At 45.7% G+C, this 22,056-nt stretch overlaps 1 protein-coding gene across 1 annotated transcript in view; it reads right to left on the bottom strand.

Moving 5' to 3' along the window:
* Positions 1-20,600, bottom strand: part of BLK (BLK proto-oncogene, Src family tyrosine kinase) — a 34,488-nt gene extending 13,888 nt beyond the window's left edge. Inside the window, exons 1-3 of the mRNA XM_085218322.1 lie at positions 20,152-20,600; positions 5,899-6,001; positions 4,401-4,449 (exon numbers count right to left, since the gene is read on the bottom strand). Of these exons, the coding sequence (XP_085074448.1) occupies positions 4,401-4,449; positions 5,899-6,000 (151 nt within the window). The 5' untranslated portion in view covers position 6,001; positions 20,152-20,600. The remainder of the gene's footprint in view (positions 1-4,400; positions 4,450-5,898; positions 6,002-20,151) is intronic.
* Positions 20,601-22,056: the final 1,456 nt, after the last annotated feature.

Genomic DNA, 22,056 nt, shown 5'->3' with positions numbered 1-22,056 from the left:
GGGTCAGCGTGGGAGGGGTGGGAGGAGGGAAATGCAGCTTTGCAAGCCAAAGCTGTGAGCAGTTGCAAGGAGGAACTTGGAGGCGCAGGAGAAGTTTCAGCAGAGCTGTGCTGTTTCCTACATGAGGGGAAAAGCGTGGCCGGTCGCAAGGCTTTGAAGTCTTAAAATAGCTTGCACGGCTGTGAGCTTCCCTTTGAGGGATCTCAGAGCATTTGGCATTAGCAGTGCATCCATCCACTTGCTGCCTCCATGAGAAAGCAAGTGTTAGCTCAGCTTCTCCAACACGAGAGGTGCCGGGCATGTGCCTGCTACAAGGTGGCTGGTCGATGTGCACCATCCCACTCCTCTTGTGAGTGAAATCATGCAGCAGTTCTGCTTTTCCTTCGAAAAATAAATGTTAAGTATCGAGTAGCTGCATGTTCGAATAATTAAAAAAAAAAAAGGAAAAAAGAAAGAAAAAATAGTTTTGATCTTTAAGCAACTAAGGGAAGTACAAATAAACAAAACCAAAAGTAAACAACCAAAAAAAGAAAAACCAACCAACCCAAAAGAGAGAAATCGAGAAAGAAAGGGAATACAGTTTGCGAGGACAAGAAAAAGGGTTTGCATGGTGAAAAAATGTTGTGACTCCCTCTTATCCCCTTTTCAACATTCATGTTGAGAAACATTGCACGCCAAAGTGAGCCAGAAGAAAAGCGCTCTCCTTGGCCAAGCCAGCAGGACTTGCTGTCTCATGATGAAAGCAGCTCCTTCCCTCTCTGAGTCTGTCACCCTGCTGAGAAACAGCGGCGATAATTTGGGCTTTCTTGGCCCATTTGACTGAGTTAGGTCATGAAGCCGTCGGGGCTGCTGGGAGCGACTGCTTTGCAGATAGTGCTAGCAGCACAAGGGCTTTGATTGCGAGCCAAATGCGTCTTGGCTCAGAGCTGCTGTCAGGAAAGTGAGATACCAGCTCAGTTTGCGTAGGCCGAGTGCCAGTTTGATGGCTTAATGGAAATGATTCAACCGGGCTTCCCACCATTGCCCCATCATGAATGGAAGGTGTTTGCGAGCATCCCATGGTGGTGGAGCCATGCTATGGTTGTGCCAGTGTCTTACCGAGGATGGTGAATTGGTTTAGTGCTGGCAGTAGGGTTAAAGACAGTCGTGAGGCGCTGGAACAGGTTGCCCAGAGAGGTGGTGGGTGACCTTGGGTTGGAGACAGCCAAGGTCAGGCTGGATGGGGCTGTCAGCACCGATGGAGCTGTGGGTGTCCCCATTCAGTGCAGGGAGTGGGACAGATGGCCTTCAAGAGTCCCTTCCAACTAAAAAGATTCCATGATTCTGTGACACTACGTCGGCTCAACCAAGAGATATGCTGTTAAAATTGGGTCTTGTTTCCCAGCTCAGCAAGACATGGGCTGGTTCACCAAGGTCTGCTTGGAAAGCGTGCCTTCAGAACGTAAGTTTGCAGGGAAAGAATGTTTTCTGCCAGATACGTTTCTGCCTTCTGCGTCCATGCACCATTTTGACTCAGTGAATGTTTTTGCAGGCAATTTCTGCTTTCCTCATAAAATCATATCAGATTGTAACTTCTAACTTTTTTTATTAGGAAACTTTTTTTATTTATTTTCCCTCTCTTACTTTTGATTGAGAATGAGAATTTTGTACAAGAACTCCTCATTTCTCACTGAGAAGCCTTTTCAGTAGAAGCAATCTCTCTCTTTTTTTTTTCCAATAATAGCCACTTTTATTATTTTTCCAATAATTCCTGGCAGCATCCTTGTCAAGCTCAAACCCATCTTCAGGGAACAATAAAAATGACCAAGAACTTGGATGCTAATTTTGCAGTACTTCAAAGGACTTCGATTTCCAGAGCACACTCAGCTCTCACCTTCTGAAAATCAGAACTGCTCATGCTATGGTTAGTCAAAAACAAGCCCTGAGGTTGAAGAAGTTGCAGTTCCTCAATTGGAAGAAACGTTCTTGTGGAGAAGCTGATTCTTCGTGCACTCTTAGGTTATAATGATGCATGATGAGAAGCATCCAAAACAATCAGTTGTTTCCATCAGTAGTGCTTACATTCAGCTATGAGCAGCTGAAAGGGCAAGGGTGGGTGTTACTCTTCCTATCTGCTACATCTTATCTATCTAATGCAAGCTAAGAGCAGCAGCTCTAGCAATGGATCTGTGTGCTCAGACCTGGTCTATGATGTGCTGAGGGTTTTGGAAGTGCAGAATTAATGGTACGTTCTCACTTCATAGAGTGGAGGGAGGACCCAACACCTACCTTAGAGGCATTGTGAGCGATCAGGGATCTGTGGTAAAATGAATGAGAGACTCACATGATGGAATAACCCACAATAAGTGAAGAGTGGGTTCACAATGCTGCCACAGCTGAACTCAGAGTTATGTTTTTCTTGCCTGTCTTCATGCTACTTCCATTAAGTCAAGAAATGACAGGAGGAATTAGGATTTGTTAGCAAAAAATAAATAATTTCTAAGATGGCAGTGTGAAATCTTGAAGTTGTGGAACAAGATGCACAACAACAAGATCAGAAGGAGAAAAAAAGCCTTCATGAAAGGAAAGGGAAACAGAAAGGGAAGGGGGACATAAGGAAAAATGGGGAAAAGGGAAGGGAAGGGAAGGGAAGGGAAGGGAAGGGAAGGGAAGGGAAGGGAAGGGAAGGGAAGGGAAGGGAAGGGAAGGGAAGGGAAGGGAAGGGAAGGGAAGGGAAGGGAAGGGAAGGGAAGGGAAGGGAAGGGAAGGGAAGGGAAGGGAAGGGAAGGGAAGGGAAGGGAAGGGAAGGGAAGGGAGGGAAAGGTTGAGGTTGCTTCTCAATTAATATTACTTCTCAAGCATCTGTAGTCAACACTTTCACCTTGAAATGCTCTCACAGGATATAATTCAGATCTTGAGTTTTTGTTATATGATTGAATGGTCTGGAAATTACATTTTGTTTATCAGTTCCCTTGAATAATTCTTTGTCACCAGAATATTTCAAATGTCTCACATGGTTCCTATCAGCTCATGTTGCTGCACAGGATAGAGGCAGACACAGCATCATTCTGGAAACTTAGGTACCGACAGAGAAAAACAAGAAGTTCCTGAATTGTCAGTGAGAGTATTCCTCCAAAACTGGAACCATACCCAACAAGCAACAATATTTTTGACATCTGCAAATGTCTATCATGGTACTTAATGCATTTTTTTACATCTTTCCACTTCTGCCTTCTGGCATGAAGCAGAAGTAAAAGGCGTCTCTGAAGACTACTTCTGTCATGCTTCTAGACAGAGCAAAAAAACTTTGCTGAAAAAATAAGCACGAAAAAACAGTGATGTCTGCTCAGTTGTGGAGGTAGAAGACTTGTAAATGATTGTTTACATGGGTGGATAGTAATAGGACAAGAGGGAATGGATTTTAACTGAGACAGGGGAGGTTTAGGCTGGATATTAGGAGGAACTTTTCCACACAGAGGGTGGTGAGGCACTGGACCAGGTTGCCCAAGGAGGCTGTGGATGCCCCATCCCTGCAGGCATTCAAGGCCAGGCTGGATGTGGCTCTGGGCAGCCTGGTCTGCTGGTTGGTGACCTGCACATAGCAGGGGGTTGGAACTGGATGACCACTGTGGTCCTTTTCAACCCAGGCCATTCTATGATAAGACCATGAAGGCCAGATCTGCTGTTACACTGATCATATCCATCATCCCTTTTTCCTTTCCTCAGCCCTATCTCCCCTTCTACTCTTCCATCCAGATGAGAAAATGTTGTGATTTGCCAAACGCTTCTGTCCAAGCTTCCTATATATTTTTGCCTTCTTCTAATCATCTCTCTTGGTCTGTAATCTGCAAAATCTCTTTGACACAAATAACTACAAGCTGCTGTTGGAGGCTGGGCAGAGGTAGCAGAGGGCTTCCTGCTGAAAGGCAATCATCGTCAAAATGCCATCTGCAATCAGCTGATAATTGCAGAGGTGGTTGAAGCCAACAACTAGGTTCCGAGCAGGGGCTCTGAGCATCCTTATTTTGTACTTTGCTTTCTTCTCATTCTCTTTGTAGTCTCTCTCTGCTATTTCCTCTGAAATCTTCAGCCGGCTGGATATCGCATCCACAGGTTCTTGTGCTACAGACAGATGGATCTCATGCAGTTGGTGCCTCAGATCTCACTTTGCTCAGCCAGGGAAGGAGTGTGTTTCTCTCTTAATTTCTTCGATGAGTAAGAGAAACTGGCTGCTATCAACATGTAGTGATTTAAACTCTTTCAAAATGAACCAATAAACTCCTTCCTGGCAACACTAAAATTACAAAAACCACATGGTTGTAACATGACAGCTCATTCTCAAGACCTGCTGATGGAGGACCACCACTTTGCAAAGCCCCACAGGAAGGCAAGGGAAACAGCAATTGAGCTCAGCATCTTACCTTGTGCAGAGGCTTGGTTTAGATGAGAGAGGCTGATAAATTGTCTGCCCTTTGATTGAAACAGAACAAGAAAAGAAGACATAATTACTTTTCCATGTTTGCAGAAGGACCTGCTTTCAGCTTCAGAGATGAGTGGGAGCCCACTGCAGCCAGCCAACAGCCCCCACACCTGGATCCCTACGTGTCATGATGGTTTTAGTATGTTTTGCTGTGAAGTATCGTAGATGGCTTGACTGCCAGCTTGCATAAACCTTGACTGCCTTGTAAATCATAAAAATGTAACTTCCTAGCCACTCATTCCGACCCTGCTCTGTCTAGCTCTGATGCCCAGTCTTGCATTAATGGAGGATGAGACGTGAACGGCCCCACTGAGAAACAACTGTTGCAGTATTATTTGAAGCAGAGAACCTGGGATGCTCTTTGCTGTGATTGTCCCAAGGCTTGTGGAATATTTTTTGCTTGGGGATATGTTTTAAAAAGAGGCAGTGACTCTCTAGTAAACTAAGACCCACTGAAGGGAGCCTTTGACCGCTGCCAGGGATATTTATATATTTGCCAAAGGAGTGAACGACGGACAGAGAATTAAAAAACATGCATTGCTTCCAATCCATGTTACTCTTTGACTTCCTGCTTAGCAGCAGTGCGGGGAGAGAGGGAAGGCAGCTCACTCCCTAGGTTATGCCACCCTGCTCCGGGAGCTTGAGACCTGAGATGGTTTTCACATACTAGTTGCACCCCGAGTTTCTCTTGTGCTGCACTGCTGCAGGGCAGGAAGAGAGAAAACATCTTCATGTTCTCCGTACAGTGAGAGGCCGCTAGATTAAGTGATTTCCTAGGCTTATATGTGGAGTTTATTATTTTAGGGCACCAAAATCTGAAGCCAATAGCTGACTGATCTGTGCACGTGCAAACATGGGCTGTTTGAGTTCACAGGGAGCAGCAGGAGCTCAGCATTTCTGATTCTCAGCCCAACACAGATCAGCTGCAGACCCTCTATCAATTAAGCTCCTTGTCCTCCCTGATGGTAAAGCTTCCTTTGTGGTTTGAATGTGGCAGCTTTGAATCTTAGCTTGAATCTGACCCATCTTTGTGCTGTTTGCAAGTCAGCAACATGAGCCTGGATTGCAGAGAGCTGAAGGCAGCAGTGTCCAAGTGATGCTCGGCATAACACAGTGCTTCAGAGCACCATCACTGCAAGCACACTCAGAAAATTGACATCCATAACACAAGGAGAAAATGGAATCCAGTTTACAGAGAAAAAATCCAGAGCAAGAAGGTGACGATGGAACTGTTCACCCCATATTAAGAAGCTGATGGGGATAAGCCAGGTGTAAACATTTGTTTTCCTGTGCTTTGAACTTTTCCCAATCGGTTGACTAAATTTCAGACAGTAGAAGTACTCCAGCTCCTACTGGCACACACTGGTGTTGCCTGCATAACTCCAGACACTATCTGAGCTGCTGAGGACTTCAATAAGGACACAAAGCTGGAGACTTACTTTGGGTGGGGCAGGAGGAGGTCTACTTCTGTTTTTCGGATGGCTTCCTGATGTAAATTTCTCATTGGACATCAGCTGGTTTTTGCTCCCCATCAACCCCATCCTGGAAGAAAGACCAGAAAGTATTTTATAATTGAATTGTTCTTGGGGAAGGATGTAAGCAGAGAGACAAAGCAACCTTCTCACTCATGAAAAAGAAAGTGAAGAAGATGTGAATGAGGGGCAATGGGGCAGTGGGTGGATGAATCTAAAACCACCCCATCAATCCTACCTATAAGGTGTGGGCATAGAGCTTGATTCAGTTGGCCATGTACAATGCCCCAGTACTATCTGAGATGCTCTAAGGTCTCACAACCTTAGACGTGTGGGTCTCCTGCACGTCATGAATTATGTTTTCCAGACAGATGTGGGTGCCTGGAGAAGCACTAGACACAAATTAATAAATCTCTTTCCATGAGCTATCTTCTGGTTCACTCTAGGTCTTTCCATACTTGTGCTTGAGGCCTGGTTTAATTTGCAGCCCTGAAATGTAATTTCACTCTGATCAATAATCCCTGCATAATACCTGGTCTAGGTAAAAATAGCCAAACCACAGCAATCTTAGTCTTCTCAGCTCCTTAAACATGTAGGGAGCAGTTGAATCTAGCATTATTGAAAAGCTATTGGGAAAAGTATATAAAGTATCTACATCACTACATCATCCAGCACCAAACTTTGCTCTGGTCCCTGTTTTGAAAAAAAAAAAAAAAAAAAAAAAAAAGACATTGAAATATATAGTCAAAACATCAAGGAAAAGACAACAACAACAACAAATCAAATCCAAACTTCAAATCTCTGTAGCTGGTCAAAGACAACTTGACTTCTGTTTTTTCCGTAATACCTCAAGGTCTGCAACAAATACAAAGGACTAACGATCCAGGGAACAACATTAATAGTCATCTCCCCCTGTCTGATGCTGTGTCATGATAGTCAGAATCCAACAGGTGATTCTAAAAAATTTCCAGCAAATCAGACTCGTGGGAAAAAAATTATTCAAGTAAAAGTGACATTTTGTTTTCTAGTATGGTTCTTATGTTTCAAAATCTGGGCCCTTTGGAATGAGAAAGTTTCCAACAGAGCCATCTCAGTATTTTAAGGTGACCAAGAAAAGTCCTCAGTCCTTGAGAGAGAAGGAGATGGTAGCCCCAAAAAGAAAACCATGAGCTTCCAGAGAGGTGGAGAAGGTGAAGACCCCAAGGAGGAGGAGACCACAAGCCCTTAGATGATGACCTCAAGATGAGCAGAAGATGAGGAGCCTCAAGAGCAGAGAAGTTGGAAGACCCCAACTTCTTTTTTGGCCTTCTCTCTTCTGCTAAAATGAAGAAAATGGGTAGACCCGCATGTGTTCTTTTCCCCAAACAAAAGCTTTACAGCATCCATACATCTCTGGGTTTTTCTCAGACCTGAGCCTTCAGGTGGTCCATCCACCTGTAGACAGACCTCAGCATCTCTCTGGGCAGAGACTCAGTGCAGGTTGCCTTTGCCTTAGACACATATCTATGGTCTTTGTACATGTTGTCTAAATACCCATCACAGGATCTTTGATGTACTTTGCCCCTAAATGGGAGATGCTGGCATGGCAATTGCTGCCTTTTCTACGAAGTTAGGGTATATGAGAAATAGCAGAAGTCTGCTATATTTCAACCATCAATCATGCCACTGGGATTGTTTTATGAGAGGACCAATGAACAATATGCAGAATGAGGAATGCACGTTTTGGGGTCGTGAGTCACTCTCAGGGATGGCAGGGTGGACCAGTGTCATGGGAGGGCATGGAGAGGTGTCAGCTACAGCAAGTGCCATCAGATGACGAAGGGCTTTGTGGCCATCCCGTCTCTACTGACAAGGTTTGAGGGGAGCAGAGACCATGCTCTGAGCTCTACATGTCCACACAGTGTTGCTGTGTCCAGGGGATCATCCTTGTGACAGCCGGGTGTCATAGAACGGCTCCGGTTGGAAGGGACCTGGGGGATCATCAAGTTCCAACCCCCCTGCTGCAGGTAGGGCCATGTCCCACCACGGAGCTTTCTCCCCACATACGTACAAGTGTCAAGGACACAGCTGTGCAAAGCCGCACCGAGAAGCAAACAACTCGTCCCATCTCAGGCGGGAAATAGAACTGGTGAGAAATCTCTGGTAAAGGTCATCCGCTCCCACCCACATCTTTTCCTGCACTGCACACAGAGATTTGCACAGCTCTGGGTACTCATAACCCCTACAAAACCCAACGTTCACGCTCACATGGCCTTCGGTATCCAATGAGCCCACCCTTCATGCCAGAAGGTCCTAGATAAATAGACAGATAATGCTGCAGTCAAACAGTGACCAAAACAGAACGCTGCTTGTCATCTCCCAGCACACTGCTGGTGAAGTTTTCATTTTTTTAACTTCCTTTTCCCCCCCAAAAAAAGGTGGATGAGAGGAACACACGCTATTCAAAGCATTTCTGCTTATGGTTAATTTCTTTTTAAACCTGTATCACACACAAAAAAAGGAAAGATTGAGAAAAATAACTAAAAGTAACTGATAGTTCTCCCGGCATTTTATTTGTTCTTTTTTTCTGTTGTAGTTTTGGTTGGTTGTTTTGTTGTTTGTTCTTCCCTAGAGGAAAAGAGAACTAAAGAGAAAATAGTAAGTCAGAAAAACATGAAATTTTCACCCATTTAAAAATGTTTGTTTATGGGCTGTGAGCAACCTGGTCTAGAGGGAGGTGTCCCTGGCTATAGCAGGCGGTTGGAACTGGACGATCGTAAAGGTCTCTCCCAACCCAAACCATTCTGTCATTCCATGATTTTTAATAACTAAAAGTGAGGAAACCTCTCTTTCTGATAGTCCTTGAGTATAGGTAAGAAAACTATACATCGCATTGCTAATTCTTAACTAAAATGCTCTCCTGTGTTCATTCTTTTTTTCACTCACTTCCTCAAGTCTACTCAAGTTCAAAACCAAGACCGTTTATTTTAAGAACATCTTTTTAAAGCAACCAGAGTTCAAAACTGAATAAAAGTATTTGATGCAATGCACATTTTTCCAGATGTCCAGCTCGGTTGCTGGCAAATTTTGAGTAAAAATATTTCACGTAGAAGTCTCCTTGAGAGAGTCAAGTGAGCCCCTGCTGAGCAAACTGAAAGACACGAGAACGGTGAGCTCTGTGCAGCATCCATCTCTGGATAAATGCATGACACATATGCACATCACATACACACTGGATGCTTGGATAGGACAGAAGATGGTCTTCAGAGGGGACATTTTGGCCCAGGAGAGCAGGATGCAGGTACAGATGTTCCTGCAACAATGGTCCAAGTGGGGTTTCTGAAGATCCCATCAGAGCTCATCTCAAGCAAAGCTTCCACTGATAACTGGGTGACAGATTTGTGATGGAGAATCAAGGATGTGACTGAAGGTTCTATCAATGCCCATCTTTGAAAAGGCTTGCAGAACATGCCCTACTGAAAAAAAACCATCAAGCTGTGCCTGAAGTCCCATTAAGGAGTCCAGTAGAGGTGAATATAAGTCTTTGCTGATAACAGGGTTTGGAGATCAGCCTTATCTCAATGCTGGGCCTTCTCAGTTCTTTAGGGTGTCAAAAAAAAAACCAACAAGATGGTGACAAAATGGACCTGCTGGATATACAGACTCTGTATTTGTTGTAGCAGATGGGAGAATAGGATGGAAGTACCTGTGCTAAGCCAGGTGTGGCAAGACCTAATTTTCCCATCCTCATTATGGGAAGCAATCCTATATCACAGGCATGCCATCTCCTGCAGTTGGCTTCTTTCTGCTACCCAAACAAATGTTTATTCTGATGTTTTCTGCAATGGGGATGTGGATGACACAGATGAACAGCCTTGGGATTGCATGGGCGTGCATGGGGAAACAACAAGACCGAATCTTGCAAAAAAGCAGAAGTCTCGGCTCGTTATTTGCTTCACGCCCATGAAATTGTGCCATGGAAAAAGAACTTAAGGCCTGAGCAAGCCAAAAGTGTTTCACTGTGAGGGCAGCTCCAAAAACCCCCAAGAAATCTCAAAATTACCTCTTTTACATTCAGACTTTAGAGGGGGTCCAGCAAAGTGTTTTCATAGTTGACCAAGATTGGATATTTCACTTCATTTTAAAGTTTCAGAAAGTCTTTCTTAAGAAAATGCATTTAAAAGGAAATGGCATTAAAAAAAATGCAAAACTATAAAAACATATTCTAAAAATGAAGGGTCTTGATTGCCGAAGCTCTCTTTCTCCTACCAGAAAAGATGAATGAAATCAACTCACTTTAGATACAGTGATTTAGTTATGCCAGATTTGCAGTTGTATAAGTGAGGAGAAAAAAAGATCCGTTGAAATTTTCCCCGCAGATCTAGGCATGCCCCAGATGCATTACATACTCTGGAAGCTTTCTTCTATCTTAACAAAATAGTTCATTACATTTCCAAACTAGGCAACCTTGGATTGCTTTGCAAGACACAGCACCAAAGAATTACAGAAGAGCTTGATTAGATCAGTTACTCAAATGGGAACAAAGAAGCCATCGCTACTGTGACTGCTTTCCAGTTTTGCTGGGGTTTGGTAAAGATGTTTTTAACACTACGTTTAAGTCTGCATGATTAGCGGGTCTGTTGCTAGGAGGTGGTTAGAAGTCAGAATTGAGCAACAAGAAATGTGCTATGCTATAAACAGCACCAATCCCACAGAAGGTCTGTCTCAGAAAGAAGGCAATGCACGCAGTGCTGCGTCCCTAGCTAAAGTCATGATCACTCCTATGTCCAAAAGCTACTTCTCGCTTGGAGGGACCAGAGTGTGCATAGAGGAATTAGAAAAGCAATGTAGAAAGTAGAGCTGGAAAGCACAGAGCAGTGAGTATCACGGCCTTCGTTGGAGAGTGAAGCAGATGTCTATGTTACGTGTTGCATCTACACAAAATCACTGAAGACCTGGAAGGTTCCTATTGGTAATGCTCAAACATCGTCCAGTTCAAGTTGGATATTAGGAAATACTTCTTTTCTGAAATAATGGTTATGTGCAGGCACAGCTGCTCAGGGGGGTGGTGGGGTCACTGTCCCTGGAGGTGCTCCATAACCATGGGGATGTGGCACTGAGAGATGTGGTCAGTGGGTATGGTGGCAATAAGTCAACGTAATTCTTCATGATCTCAGTGGTCTTTTCCAACCTTCATGATTCTGTGAATGTCTTTTGAGGACGCTTTCATCAAGACCTCAGCCCTAATGTTGTGATGGCCAGGTGGGGATGGATCTACAGGAGCTGAGATCCTGCAGCATGGGGATAGGGATGCAGTCAAGAGAGGAAGGAGGAGGACAGGGCCAGGAGAAGTACACACAACTCTCTGGGTGCCAGGAGTGTCTCTGGGGCTTACCATTTATGAACAATGTTATCACAAAGCTGCACTGCTGCATAACAATTTCTGTTGGCATTTCAGTCCAAAGCTTGTTCATGAGTTATAGGCAAGTTGGAGCACGGCAAAGGGAGATCCACTACACAGGCCAACTCTGACTGAGGTCTAAATCCTGTAGAAGTGGGGACAGCCTGTGCTCCTTGGCCAAAACCTGCAAAGCTCTGTTTTGAAATACTTTGTGGGCACATTCTGGTGATCTACAGGGATGTGGAGTGAGCCTGGCCTAAACCAAACTAGCCTTCAGCCATGGGGACATGAGGAAGGGCTGTGCCCTCAGTGATGGTGGCTTGAGGAGATGGATGGGGTGTCCCTCCACACCACTACATTTGGTCAGCCATATTTCTGCCCTGGGATATGCCCCTCCCACAAGCCCTCCCTCTGGAGACAACAGGAGTAGTTCAGATGAGCTCTCGTCAGCAAGGGAAGTTTTTTCCATTGGAAATTGATGGTATTTTGCAGGATCCATCAGCCCCTTGGGTCAGGCTCAGCTGGAACGATCCCCCTTCCCACCATGCTCAGATGAGGCCTCGGACCACAGGGAAAGATGTACATCTCCATGGGGAAAGATGGGATCTCCACGGGGAAAGAAGGAATCTCTATAGGGAGAGATGTACATCTCCAGCCCCCCTTCTGAACACTTCCAATTGCTTGGAAAGCCGGATCAGAAACAGATGAGCTCAGGAGCCTTCCCCTGCTGATGACAGCAGTGTCCAGCTCCAACCAGCGTCCCCCACACATACACTTTGATCTCTTCCACTGCAGGCCCTGGGGGACAGGGAGGATGGGAGGATCAAAGTACACACACCTGGCACACATTTCTCTCTTTTAGCTGCAAACCAAGGGAAAAGCCTCCTTGAAAACCATCCCTTGGGAGCAGGTTATAGCAACCACTGGTGCTGCTCCCATCTTCCCTCTCTGTCCTATGGATCGAAGGGGAAGGAAACAGGGCAGGGAGATATCAAATAAGAGGGAATGAAAGAGGAAGAAGATAGAAGAAAGCCTCCCCCACCCTCAGGGAAACGTTCAGAGGGGTGGGACGAGCCCTACTTGCCTGTTTCCTATGAAGCTGCTCCTGGAGACACGACCTGAAGATGGGCGAAGCACTGGTCCAACCCATGACTGATGCTCCATGGGGCTGAGAGCACTCAGAAAACTTCCCCGTTAGAGATCCCTGGCTCACACCACATCCCCACCATCCATAGGACTGAAGGCTTTGAATGTTGCACCCCCTCAGGTTGCAGAAGCAGCCTGATTTTGTGATTGCGTTTAATGGACTTTCTTTTTTTAATCACGTCTCCGTGTCAGAACTGACTCCTTTCTTCCCTCAGAGGATTCCTTGCTCTATTTTAAATACTGGCATGATCCATCCGGGAGGGGGGGCAAGTTGCACTTCCCAGACAATCTGACCAAAATAGCACTGAGGAAGGCGAGAAACTCAGAGAGAACCCAGGCACAAAACCCATCAAAACACACAGGCTACTAACAGCCGTCATTAAAATAAGCTATGACGACTGTGAATGGGTTGTGTTTCCACCATGCAAACCACCAAAGTTTAGGAAACAGCTGAACAAACTGTTCACTTTGCAGTGATTAAATACAAAACGAAAAATAATAAAAAGACTTTTTCAGATGAAATGCATTTTGTTCCAGGGAGCCCCAGCCCTCTATGAACCTACTCAACCATAGCACTGAGGGGGCAACACGGTCTAATGACGAAGACCTGGACAGAGACTTGTGGGTGACTATGAAGAAGTGACTTTCTCATTCTGCCTCAGCACGATCAGTAGGAAGGCTGCAATTTGTCTATCTCAGGAGACGACTGTTGTATAAGGAGCAAAACTTGTTCCCGCTGATTCCTGAGGCTTCTCATAGGGTGCTTATAAGGGGATTTTTTTCTCCAGGGCATTTTCAATGCGTCTGTGGAGCAGACCTGCTGGGCTGCTGTTTGTTGTCTTTAAGCTGTTGCAAGGACAGAGGACCCCCCCCCAAAAAAAAAAACAACCACTGAGTGACCTCTGTGAGTTGTTGCATGCTGTGGTTTTGTAACATATGGGTCAGCAGGAGGGAAGGGATGTTGGGTCTCTGTGCTCTTGAGGTTGGAAAGACCTCATGCTTTGTAGTTCAGCCGCTCTCACAGGGAAGACAAACGTAAGCCAACATCCGTTCAGTGCAGTGCACAGCCCCAAAGTCACCCACGTTCTGCTGATGTTGTTGGCAGAGGAAAGGCTTCGCGGGGCAGCACTGAGGTCAAAGCAAAGGACCCTGAATGGCCGTAAGACCCAAGGACAGGACGGGGTTGGCTGAGGTCACGATGCTGTGCACATGCAGAAGTTGGTCCAGGATGCACGTGCCCACTGCCCCAATGCTGCTCGTGGGCATCACCTCTGCAAGTGCTCTGTGCTCCTGGCAAAAGGAGAAAATCCCATGGAGGGCTGCAAGACCGCGGGACCTTAGGCTGGGCCTTAAATAGGAATCTGTGGCACTTTATCTTCTCTGGAGTCATTCCATGCCCCTTGACTGATAGCTGGCAGAGGCCAAGGTCAACACAGGTTCTCCCCGCAGACAACCAGGGCAGACACCCACTCGGTTGCCCCCAGCCAGGCGTGTGCAGAACCAGGCTGGCTGTTTGCATACCGAAGAGATACAGAAATGAGGAAGCCCTTGCAGATTTGTCAGACCTCTCCCTCGCCAGCTCTCATTCTGCTGTCCCCGCTCTCCTCCGGCTAAGGCCAGAGGAGCGGACACAGAGCCAGAGGGGGCCGGGTTGGGGCTGGGGAAGAAGATGGCAGTGTCAGGGCTAGCTGGAGCACTTTGAACTTCTGGGAAGGGCTTTACCCTTTGGCAGAGAGCTCATCTGAGGTACCTGACTGCTCTTTGCTAAGTGAGCTTCACTTCCTACTCCTACAAAAAAGGAAGTTGCTTTTTTAGAAGGCGGCTTGCCATCCACCGCAGAGGTAGGAAGGAGAAGCTGCCATGAGGTGCAGCAAAGGCTTAGAAATAAGGCTGCCAAGTCATCTTGGGAAACAAGGCGACCTGCTTCTGATCTGAGACACATTTCCAATTCTGGCAGCGGGGAAACCCAACAGCCACAGCCAGGCTGCTGTGCAGACACTTCCAGACATGGACACATTTAAAGCGACTCAAAGAGAGAAATTTAAATAAGCAAAATAGGTAAATCCATTGCATTCCAAGGAGATTTTTTGTTTCCAAAGGTATCCTGGCTGTGACACTGGCTGTTACCTGCAGGTCAGCCCTTCAACTATTGCTTCTACGTGCAAATCTCACGGCCCTGAGATGAGATCCAGAGTCTCGGAGTCCACACAAATGAATCCCTTCTGCAGTTTGCTTACTCAGAAGTGATGAAGCATCAGCCTAAAGGTGTCTTTTGAAAATAACTGGTAGGAAATCACTCAGAAAGCATACAAAAAGGGCACTAAAAAAAAGAAAATGTCTTGTATGCAGTTCCCAGATCACTCCAGATGGATTCCACCTGCCCCAAATTTCTCTATCCTGAAAATGCAGGCTGTTATCTCACCCTCCAAGTAGGGAGATGGCAGTGCATCAGTCCCTAGATGTTTTCCAGGAGCAGTGTGCAGTTCCATAGCTGCTTGGTCTCTGCTGCCTTTTATAATCCCCCAAAAGCCATGCATGGATCCCAGAGATCCAGCCTGTGAGCTAAATCATAGGGTCATAGAATCATGAAGGTTGGAAAAGACTACTAAGATCACCAAGTCCAAGCTCAATGCACCCCCCCAAGCCCACTGACCATATCCCTCACCCGCATGGTTCTTGAACAGCTCCAGGAGCAGTGACACTGCCACCTCCATGGTTTTTAGGTGTCTGTAGGCACCTAAGGACCTGTAGGACCTCAAGGACCTACCACTCCACAGGACTAATTTAGCCTAATTTATCATCTGAACCTTCCAGTTTCCATTCCCCTGGCAGATTAAAAGCTAATTTAAGGCAACATAGTGCTTCTTGATGAGGATGCTGATGTGTGATAAACAACCCGGCAGCCTCCATTTTCATAGGAACTGTAGGATAGGAACCAAGTTGGCAGGAACTCACAAGGATCACTAAGTATAACTCTTGGTTTCACACAACACCACCCAAAATCCAAACCATATGTCTGAGAGCTATGCCCAAATGCTCCTTGAGCTCCAGCAGCTCAGGGCTGTGACCACTTACATTTTCTGACCTCTGAAGGCAGCATCTCCAGTGATAAAATAGTAAAATCTCTCACCTTTTAAAATACGGTGGCTGCTGGCAAACTCCTTGCTAGGACTTTTCAGGGCTCTCCCTTGTTTAACCTGTTAAATCATGTGGGTACTACATCCCAAGGGACCGGGATGAAAACACAGCTGTGGCTTTGGCAGAATCTGTTCTCCTTGCACCCAGGAGCCTGCCCATGTGGGACAAGCTCTCCTCTCCCCAGCCCTCCCTGCCAGGCTGCTCACATCATGCCTATTCTGGTTATTTGCGTCAGCTGAGACCCTAACTGACTAGTATTCTCCCTCTGGTGCTGGAAACAAATGAGAATTTCTGATGCGTGTTTGCTGCAGTCATGTCTCAAAGAGCTGCAGACTTCTTCCTCTGCCTCTCAAGTCTGAAGGCCAAATACGTAAGAGATATTTGGGAAAAAACTCTGAGATAAATGTCAAGTAAAAGCTTTTGTATCAATTTCTCCTTTTGTTTAACACGGTCTTGGATCTCTCTCCTTCCATCACGATGCCTTAATATTTCCATAGATCTCACTTAACCTGTATATTCAAAGCCCATTTATTGCCGTAGAATGGCTTGGGTTGGAAGGGATCTCAAAGATCATCTAGCTCCAACCCCATTTTGAGCTGTGCTGCCCCTAATATTCTTGGTTTCAAGCCATTCACTGTGAGCAGTTATTCGCATAAAAACAGAAGCCATTGCGGCTCAGGTTTTGGGTAGGCACCAACCCGACCTGAGATAGGTTCTGCAACATCTTAGCTTCTCTGCCCACAGAAGGGTTTCCCTTTTCCCTGCTCCCTCACTGAGAAGGGGGGTACCCTCTTATGGAGGCAACCTGTGCAATCTGATGGTCCTTCACCACGTGTCACCATCACCTGGGGAAGTACAGGGGTCTGAGAAAAGAGCAAGCTATGACCTTCTGTGCACTAGGATACATCATAGTGCAGGAAACGGGGACCCTGCTGACTTGGACAGTTAATTGCCTCATTTTCCTCTTGGCCATAAAGACCTTTATGCAAATGACACCAGGAGTTTGTGCACCCAGCTTTTAACCTCCAAGAGTTGCGCATCCAACCATTGGTGAAGCGGCCCAGATGCCCCAGACAAACAAGTAATTTTTCACTCTTCTTCTCTCATCAGAGAAGCAAAGGACTCATTTGTATTTCTGCTCTATCTCCTACGTGCCTGACATGCCAGACACGAAGGATCCTGTGCGCTGCTTTTTGATCAGTAACAGATTTCTCTGTTCCCAGAGGAGCAGAATGTGTTCTATCAGATTCTGTCAAATCAAACAAACAATTTCATAAGTAAATACAAGTTTGCAGGGAGTAAACAGTAGTGAGTTTTGAAAAGTTTGTTTCCTTTCAGAACCGACATATGTTTTACAGGGTTGTAGGTTCTAGGGAACCCGTTCAGCACGGGGTTGGAGATGATTTCCAGAGGGCCCTTCCAACCCCTATGATTCTGTGAAATATAGGACTGATGCCTAAATGGTCATCTAGTCTGTCCAGTAGGCCTATATCATTTCTGGGAGACTGCCTAACTTGTGCTTACGGGCTCTCAGCGATGGAAATTCCAACTGCTCCCCAGGCAGCTTGTCCCAGCCCTCCAATTCTTACATCCTTAAGATGACTTCTTAATCATCAGCACTAATTACCCTCATTGAAAGCTCCATCTGCTTATCCTGTCCATCACGGGCGTGAAGTTTATTCCCTCCTTTTCTCCAGTGCCAGTGACACACATCAAACAGCATCACTTCTTGCAAAAATCCTACACTGTTCACCCTGTCTGCACCTTTGCTCAGCTGTGTGCCTCCGCTTTGGGCATTTTATAATTGGGTTTTCTTGAATAGGCAAAACCACAATGTTTTCCAAGTTAAAACTGACCAACATTAACAAAAGCAAAATTACTCTGCAAAACCCCAGAAACATTGTTCTCCAGCCCGGTTGCAACATTTTCTTGGAAGTGATTATAATTATGAGTCCATTTTTTATTTCGACACGAGGAATTGCTGTCTTTTGGGCTTTGTTTTTTTGGGAGGGAATTTTTTTTGGCTGGCCGGTGGAAGGAATTCAAGTGGGTTTAGCCCTGATATGGAAGACAGATCGATCTCTGAGAAGCACAGGGCTTGTCCAATACAAAGCACTGGAGGTCTGCTTTATGTTCCCGCCGGGTAAGCTGCGCTTTAACATTTATTTTTAAGCAATAACCATGACCCTGAATATCCTGTTTCACGCAGGGATGTACTTTCTTTTGAGTTCCATGGTGACATTTGACGGTGTAGCTAATTCTTCCACAAGTAGCAGGACCCTGAGGCTGTAATCTCTTGCCAAGACCTCTGGAAAGGGAGAATTCCATCCATCTTTATCCCCTCCGCTACTTCTAATCTCTGCTGTTTGCCATCTGCTGTAACCCCAACACAAAAGCTGACTTGCACCATCGAAGATGAATAAGTGAATGGAAAATTCGGGGTTGCCGATGGCTCCAGCAGGATTTAGCTCCGGAGATCTTGCAAAACATTTGCCCGTGATTGAACTCTCTGGGTCTGCAGGAAACTATTGACTGTAAGGGAGCTCATCCACACGGAGTCAACGCTTGGTTGCCTCCTGCATCTTGCAGGAAGAGCAGCAAGAAAACTCCCTTTTTAACATAGAGAAAATGGAAAGAATGATAGGAAGAAAGGAAGACAAATAACGATGAATTAACAGTGTTCCCCAATGCTCCTACTCTGCCCAGTGCTGTGCCGTGACTCCCATCTAACTCACAAGACCTGCTTCCAGATGGTATTGCTGGTGAACAGCAGCCCCTTCCCAAAAGCTATGTCTGCACTAGAAGACAGATTAATTAACCCATTGGACTTCGAAGTGTCCACAGAGGTTTCATAGAGTTAAAGGCTGAATGCATGGTTAAGAGGAGAGCCACAAAGCGGAAATAAAAGAGCTGATATTCTTGTCTGTAGTAGATGCTCAAATTGTTCCAAAACACACAAATGCTTCAATTTCTTTTAATGCTCAGTTTGAGATATCATGAGCTTATTTAACGCGGGTTGAGGAACACAACACTCCAGGGTAGAAATGCAAGAAAGAACACCCCAGGTTCTCTTAAGTAGAATATAGGAAGTTGTTACATAAGCAGGAAAAAAAAAGAAATTTTGGGGCACCTTGGCGAAATTTTCACTTAAATATGTCTTGGGTTCTTTCTCCTCCATCAGAAAACTCAGCCTTCTGCCTTTTAGCTGCAACCAGGGTGCAGTGGCAGCCCTATCTCGGCAAAGCAAATCAAGAATAGGCCGAACAAATTTATTTTACAGATCTTTGTGCATCAGCATAATGATAGTGCTGCAGAAGGGCTAGGAGAAAATACAAGATGTGTGCAAGAAACCACGCATTCTGCAGCCCTCAGACCTTCTGACAAAGATTTAATTAAACCTTCATGTAACGACTGGTGGAGCATATTAATGAGATGCCTTTGCTGGTCTGCAGCTGTCTTATTCTCCCTTTAACTTCTTGCTGTCTCCTCTCCTCCAGCACATACCAGACCTGGAACCACGTGTCAGTGCTATGTGTAGCACCTTCTCCTGGCTCTGTGTTTATGAAGATTCATCATCAACACAGTTTTCCAGCACGCTTACAGGATAGGCGACAAGTGCCCCCATTTCACAGGGAAGGTAACTAAAGTGCCATAAGAAAGCTTTAACTTGCCAAACCGGCCATGAAGCCTTAAGCAAACATCTGCAGAGCTCTGAGATGCAAACAGCCTACGTCAGTGCAGCTGCTCATCCCTCACAGAGGTCTCACAGTAAACACAGTGGTGTCTGAGGTATCCAACCAACAGTGAAAGGCATGGAGGTTTGTGGAGGATTGCATGCATGGGAATGGGAAATGACCAGGGAGAGAAGCATGAGGATATAGTTCCTATAACTCCATTGGAGTACTCCAGATTGCCAGAAGCTATGTCCACAACCAGCATTATTAAACTGCTGTTGGTTGTACAAGACTGACAAGAGGAGGTGGTGAAAGTACAGTTATTACCTCCAAAAAGACAAACAGCTTCAGCACAATCCAACCTATTTGTAGGGCACAACAAAGGAAAGAACCTCAGCCCCCAGTGACCTTCTTGGCAGATGGGGAATTAAAGCCTCAGCCCTTCTCTGCACCATATGCAGCATCCAAGCACTCAGTTCAGCAACCGCCACCAAGAACACAAGCATCAAAATTTTTACTTCCCTTTGCCATTTTAAGGGCTTTCATTTACTTATAAGTTTTTGGTTTCTTTTTAGGAGAAAGAGATTGATCAGTGCCTGGGTCAGCTTCTGGCTTAGAGCATCACTCCCACCTCAGAGGGTGCCCAGATTCCAGATGATACACGTTGCCAGAAGAGAAGGGAGAAATGCACGCTGTCTCAGCCCACAGCCAATTCCCTTTGACCATCCCACCACACATCTTGAAGGGCTCGGTCACCACTAATGCATGGACGATAACCACAAATGGATCACACCTTGGGTACTCTAAGAGGATGCATCCAGAGGCGGGCAAAAAACAGGCAGCAGAATGAAGCAAAGGTTTTGCAAAATTATCTGCACTTACCTGGCTGCTCCTTTGTCAGATTAAATCATAGCCCACGTGGTCCAAGTTGTCTACCAGAGTTTAAAAATCTCTTGTAGGGTGCGAACTTCAGAGCATAAGCTCTCCTTGATAAGCTTTAATCCTTACAGCACGTAGAAAGAGAAACCCTAATTCTTCTTGGTGTTGTCAGTTGGCTGCTGTTAGTGGCTTCCTGTCGACAACAGGTTTTTACACTTGTAGATATTGTAGGACTGGTAGTATAACCACACTGCTCATTTACTGCTAATGTTAGAAATGTGGCCACCCCAGCAGAACTGTTATCCACAAAGGCTGTAAAAAAGCATCTAAAAAAGACTGTTCCTTCTCAACAGATGCCCCAAATTGCTCTCATTCAGGCTGATGTGAGCTGAAAGGCACCTGTGAATCCACAGGGCGTTAAAGGTTATCTGTAAAGGGGAGGAGAAATATGGGTCCTTCAGTTTTCTAGATTGGCCCACTCACAGCTCAGAGCACTCTGGGCCAATGGTAGGAGTGGAGATATTTACTGTGCATGCTTAATTTTTGTGAGAGCTTATCAGGTTCTAGCCTGAGCAGTTTCCCATTTTGTGATTATCAAGGTTACAGTGCTGTAATCTCATTCACTTTCCATTTGAGGTTCTGCTTCTGCTTCAAATCTCATCTAAAGAGAACAGTCAGGTTCCTCCTCAGAGCTACGCTGTCATTAGGGCATGGGGAGGAGAGAGATGCAGGAGACAGATGACAGCACATAACCATATCTCTTTATTCCATGTATGTAAAGTCTCCTAAGATCTTATAGGGTCTTTGGGCACAGATTGCTTCCAACCACTCAGTGTGGTGAAAGGCGATCATCAACACTTTCATCAGCAGGCTTTCAGATCTCCAGACCCACCTAAAGCCCAGGCAGCTGACGTGCATCTCCTATTGGTTCTGCCGGGTTTTGGATGGAGCCTTTGCCGAATCAACACAAGCCAGCCCAAGCTTATTGCCAAACATAGGGATCCTCCCTGAATCTGGTTCATCGGTGGGTGTTCACCAACTAAGTTTTGAGATGAGGACTTACAGTTTCATCTAACAGAAGACTGAATCTGAGGTCCTGCAGTTCAGGTAGCACCACTGGCTGAGACAACATTGCCAAAGGCAATGTGGGAATTGTGGACTACCTCCAAAGGGTGGTCATTGGAAGTTGAGAACTTTTCTTTCAATGGTTCATTCCCTACCCTGGAAAAAAATACCCACGAAGCAGAAGAATCTAAAAAGCCATCATATTTCACTTGCTATTTTCATAGTGAGTGCCTACAAAATGGGTCAGTTTTGTTCAGAAACAGCAACCAAAAAGAAAAAAGAAAAAAAAAAAAGGAAAATCAAACTACTGGGCGGAAAAAAAAAGTCAAAAACAGCTCTGTCTGTCTTTCACTTGTTCTCTGAGCAGAAGCTATTGGTCAGATTCAGTTTGTCATGCCACCAAAGGATGAAGTGAAACTGTTTTTTTGTCTGTCAATCACATACAAACCCAGGAAATCTCACCCAGTTCCTGCCATAGCAGTGAGCAGATGCTGATGCAGAGACCAAGAGGGGTGCTAAGGACAGGGATGCTGCAGCCTGCATCTTTGGAGGACACTGCTGTGACCCAGGGCAGCTTTCTTACAGCTCCTGTTGGCCCCTGCGGATGCTGATGAAATCACTGGGGAATTGAGCTGCCCACGCTGTGCAACCCACCCCGTGCTGTGACACTCAAAATATCATAGTGTGAGACTGAGCGTGAACTGAGAAATGGCTGAATCCTAGGGAGCTCATCCACCATCATCATGTGGCCTCTACTTGTACATGCGGGGCCTCCGTGACCTTTGCAGAAGGAGCCAGCAGGTCCTTTGGATGCTGCCCAGCAGAAGAGGTCCCAGACAAATG

The sequence above is a fragment of the Meleagris gallopavo genome, chromosome 2 (assembly GCF_905368555.1).
Source record: "Meleagris gallopavo chromosome 2, MGAL_WU_HG_1.1, whole genome shotgun sequence".
In the NCBI taxonomy this organism is placed as follows: Eukaryota; Metazoa; Chordata; class Aves; order Galliformes; family Phasianidae; genus Meleagris; species Meleagris gallopavo.
Note: the sequence above shows the minus strand (reverse complement) of the source record. Positions and strands in the feature narration are given on the sequence as shown.